Below are 5,184 nucleotides of genomic sequence, written 5' to 3' on the forward strand. Positions count from 1 at the left end.
CAAAAGCTTATCTTGCACCTAAACAGTCTAGGCATTGAACACACAGGAAGCCTTATCTTCTGAGTTATGACATAAAATGACAGACAGAGCCGGGGAAAATAAAGAGGCCTGACCTAATAGCCAAGGGCAGCAACCCTTTAAATACAGTGGGATTTTTAACACCCAGCCAGCTCTACATCTTGGCACTCTAAACAGTCTAGGCATTGAACACACAGGAAGCCTTATCTTCTGAGTTATGACATAAAATGACAGACAGAGCCGGGGAAAATAAAGAGGCCTGACCTAATAGCCAAGGGCAGCAACCCTTTAAATACAGTGGGATTTTTAACACCCAGCCAGCTCTACATCTTGGCACTACCAGTTGATGCACCCACTTTGCCAGCCACAGACATCACAGCATGGAAAATTTGACCCGGACAGCGTAACACAGAAGAGAAACTTAAGACCACACAAAACATCTTTATTCATTCTGTCTTCTTGACACATATGAAAACAGTATCTGGATCAAGTGCATCTATCCCAAACAAATCCTCAGGTGCTTGTTTCTGTTTCACATATGCAAAACTCAGTAACTACTCACCTTAAAATAATTTCTCTAAAAACAGTGTAAGAGGATGTTGTGTGTTCATTTTTAAGAAGGAACTTCTGACATTTTTAAAAAAAATATAATAAAAAACCCACACAGAAACAAGACACAAAAAACCCCACATCCACACAAACCAGCCACAAATATTCGAAAGGATTACTTCGTGGCCACTGTTCAGCCAGCAGGCTGAAATGAAGCAGCAGTACCTCGATTTAGTTATGCACTTAAACCCCACGAGGTTGTGAAGGAAGCCTTCCCATGGCCATTTCTGGACTCAAACTCTGCTTATTCAAGGGGAAAGCTCCGCACTACAGGTGTTTGTGCACGGAAAATGCACCTCAGTTAAAGTCTGTTTATAGCAACATTCAAGTCCCGACTAACTTTGTTTCAGCCACATTGTAATAGATTACCAAATTAAATGAAGAGAGAACTGCTGATGCGATTGTTTCAGCACAAGAAGTCAACCCTTCCATAAGCAGACAACTGCAGCTACTCCATTTCCTCAAAGTGACTCAGTGATGTTCGCACGCACTGCACTGCATAACCAAACACTGCTGCAGTGAAGGTTTTTGTTTTTCAATCGGCAGCCCAAGCCCTCTGAAGGGCTTCACACAAAGTGCAGCATCCACATCGGAGGCAGGCCTTGAAAACATTAAAACTCGTTCAGTGGAAAAAGTTTCCCCATCATTGCACTTTTCAGTAACAAAGATGTTGTCAGAAGTGACAATTTTTTGTGTCCCCTGATGACGCCTTGCTAGCATTTGGTTATAAGCCATAAAGCAGGAACAATTCCAGCCTGTCAGGAGTCTAGCTAATGCCCAGTTTCCCCCTAGAGAGAATTCCTGTCAAATGTAATGAGAGCTCCAAAGGCCCTCTCTCTACAACATAATGAGCACTTAGGCCATGCTGGTGATCAGCCAGCAAAAAGCATCAGTTTGAGCCTGGCTACACCCCTGGGGCTAGACGTCATCAGTTTTAATAAGAATTATGATTACTATCTGTCAAAAGCCCCCTCAGAACTTAATGTGAACAGTGGAAATTCAGGAGAATGTCACTGGTAGGTTTTTTTGTTTCCTGTAATCTAAGACCACCTACATACTGAACTGTAACACCATTTGGCATCCTCAGTGCAGGCATCTAAATCGAGAGCCTTTAACTGATATTTTATGGGAAATAAGAATTACTTAGCATGTAAAAGCAGAATATTTGAATCTCATATCCAAGAAAATGTATTTATGCCTCTAAAGTTTATTCTTTTCTTAACAGCATACAGAGAGCAAGCGTGCTCCACCCTCCCCAGCCAGACCCAACACAGGTACATTGCTCTGTCATAAATCTTAAAAGGTTCCCAAGTAGTGCTGCCTATTGAGCATGTGGAGTTGCCATACATACAGGACATTAAACCTTGCAGCGCACACAGATGTTATGCTCAAAGTGGAAGCCTCAGTTCTGACACTCTTTACACTCTTCTGGCCTTAACTGATCTTATCTAAAGCTAATTCCTAGTACATTTACTGAAGTCACACTTTCTCTTCAAAGATCTTCTGAAAACAACATTCATTTTGCACCACTGAGGCTCTTACACAAACGCTGGCTTCCTCACAGGTTACAGCGTGACAAAAAATTGTCTAGGAGAAGAAAAAAAAATCCGAGAGAGAAATCTCCAGATCACAAAGCCTGGAAAAGTCACCTCACAAAAAACCTGACATTCTCCTAAACCACAAGACACAAGAAAACTCATACAGCTACAGTACAGAACCGAGCCGAACACTACTCTAGTTGTTCTGTCTACCCTTATGGTGCATTACTTCAAAAAACATGAAGCTGTCGAAATATTTATTCTTTTACCACCATTTTGAATTCAAGCAAGTGTACCTCTGAAAACCAAGAGCATACCTAACCAGCTTTGCAGACACAAAGTTATGATGGAAAAGTTAACATGCAAGCTACAATACCACCTTATCAAATATACTGTTTGTAGGGGAAAAGGAAACAAAACAAAAAAACCCAAAGAATTTGGAGTTACAAAAGCAAAATTCAGCTCTGCGATTCACTTGCTTAATGAAAGTCTTTGAATCTACTGAAGACCCGAAGCCTGAACTAATCAATTTCTTCGCTGCGCCCTAGCCAGTCAGCCATGCTCTTTAATTTAATGAAACAAGAGTTTTAGATGAAATAGCACATACACATCAAGAAAGGATTGTATTGTTGCACTTTGAAATGTGTCCAACTGTGCAACTTCATCTAATGATAATTTTTTTTAAGAGGCCATCGATTTCTGAAAGACTTATTGTACCAGCATCTTGATGAAAAAGTGAATGTCAGCATATCTACAGAATACTTACACCCTGCCATTAATGCTTTATTTGGCAGACAATGACTACTCAATTGAGGGTCCTCTGGGCTGAGCAATCATTTAGCTTTTATTCTCTTATGAGGTCCTTAGTGTCTTGTTCCAGTTCAATACCCTTTTTATTCACCATTATAGTGTCCGTAAGTGTGAATTTTATGGGAACTTGCAAACTCATAGTCATAACTAGAGCTTTCCAAGTCACTAATCTTTTTATACCTTTAAATGACAAGGATTTGAGCAACTACCACTACATACACTACACACACACACACAAAACCAGTTCTACATAACAAAGGCTCTACCACTAACAAAATAAAACCAAATAAAGCACTGTACCAGATTTTTTTAAAGCATAGACACAAGATCTCTCCTATTTTTGCCAACATCTTCCAGGACCAATACCAAGAAAGCCCTCTTGCTCAACCTCACCTATACCTCATCTGACAGGTAGGAGAAGGTTTAATCACGGCTGCAAATCAGCCTATTGATTCAGACACACAATACAGTCATCCAAACATAAACAGAACAGCTACATTTAAATGCACTAGACAGACCGCAGATTTTGTGGTTTAGAAAACAAAATGTCTTACCTGTTTGTGCATTTCAATGTTTAATCCATACGACATTTCATAATACTGCAAGTAAAGGAGCATACATTATTTTCTTACTCTGGCTTCCATCATACTAGGAGATACTTACTGAAAAAACCAAGAAAACCAAATATACTCACCATCACATAGTGCCTCTGCATTTCTGTCTTTTCGCTTGCCAGTTTCTCACATTCCAATTTAAGGCTACAAAATAGATCACACTTTAATGTAACTGTTATGTTATTTGTTTCAACATCTACCCACTTTATTCGTATTTTGACAGAAGCAGCTAATTAAAAAAACCCTGATAAACTAACGTGCATATACACTGAGAGACTTAATACCTACTTTAAATACAAAGGCTGCACATGAAATTTAACAGGTATTTATTTCATGGGTGCTGAATGAGACCCAAACATACTCAATCTTCATGCTCTGGCAAGGAGCCGCTATGCAGTGCTGTAAGTTTCAAGCCATACCAAGATCTGACTATCTCCAAAGTGCTTCTCAGCCGTAAAATGGAGGTATTTCTTTGTACATGACATTTAGTAAAATTACTGCCAAGTAACACCACTCACGTTTATAATTATGACTTGAGTATGTCTGTAATTCTTAACCTTAATTATACTGTAGCTAATGTTATCCTACCCGCAGCTTGAAAATCGGCAACTTTAACTATCATTTACTAAGTTTTCAATTTTTGTTTTCATAAATGAAAAGAAGTTGCATTTGGCACTTGCATATCTCATCACTAACTGTATAATTCTGACTACTTTCACTGAGGGCAGACGCCTCAACATTCCCTTTGTTCTCCCCTAGCAAACTGATATTTTTTTTTTTTAAAAATGACACTAGTAAGCATCCTAGGGAACAGTTAGCTCTGCAAGCCAGAAATCTTCACTTACGGATGCGATACCAAATGTTTATAGTTTGCTCTGCATTTCTAAAGAAATAAATGGCTTAAACAAGTTAACCATCTTAGGTAAGACTAAGACTACAGCAGCATAAGTAAGAAAGAGCTACCCTTATCAAAACCAAGATATTTCTAACCGGGAAACCTGCAAAGCTTTTATTCCTATACAACTATTGCAGGTGTACTTAAGTACAAAATTAGGGATAATTAATGCCCCTTAACTCCCATTGTTTATGCACACTTTACATCCCTGTGGGGACCCTCTGAAGGACAGCAAAACAATCAGAAACGCATGCCACAGTTTCAGTAAATTCACACCAACTTTGCGTTAATACGCCGGTCCTCGTGTGCTTTAACAATCCTTTTCGGCTCTTTAAGCTCCGCACGTTGGTGTTTTATTAAGCTTTCCCTTAACACCACACACAAATGAGCTAACATGAGAATTAGCCTCTTTAACGCTCTGTGCCACAGAATTAGCGCAGTCTTCCTTCGTTATGCTTAAAAAATCCTCCACATACGGATTCCTAAGAAATTTTTCTTTTTGTTTTTTAAATGCACTCAAGAGCCGAACCGCTCCATCTTCCACATCACCACCCTTTTGCGGCTGAGCCCCCCGCCGGCAGGACGGACTCGCACAGGTTAGGACTGTCTCCTCCTGAGCGGCCCGTCCTCCGGCCACCCCTGGGGACCACCGCCCGCGCCCGGAGCTCCCCCGCGCAGCCCGTTCCCAAACCGGACGGGG

At 40.4% G+C, this 5,184-nt stretch overlaps 1 protein-coding gene across 1 annotated transcript in view; it reads right to left on the bottom strand.

Moving 5' to 3' along the window:
* The window catches only part of LOC104496971 (transducin-like enhancer protein 1), a gene marked incomplete at its 5' end in the record, with an annotated part of 26,104 nt that extends 22,371 nt beyond the window's left edge, over positions 1-3,733 (bottom strand). The window contains 2 exons of the mRNA XM_010140173.1: positions 3,530-3,574; positions 3,670-3,733. Of these exons, the coding sequence (XP_010138475.1) occupies positions 3,530-3,574; positions 3,670-3,733 (109 nt within the window). The remainder of the gene's footprint in view (positions 1-3,529; positions 3,575-3,669) is intronic.
* Between the last annotated feature and the right edge of the window lie 1,451 nt (positions 3,734-5,184).

The sequence above is a fragment of the Buceros rhinoceros genome, unplaced genomic scaffold (genome assembly GCF_000710305.1).
Source record: "Buceros rhinoceros silvestris isolate BGI_N320 unplaced genomic scaffold, ASM71030v1 scaffold10117, whole genome shotgun sequence".
Taxonomy (NCBI): Eukaryota; Metazoa; Chordata; class Aves; order Bucerotiformes; family Bucerotidae; genus Buceros; species Buceros rhinoceros.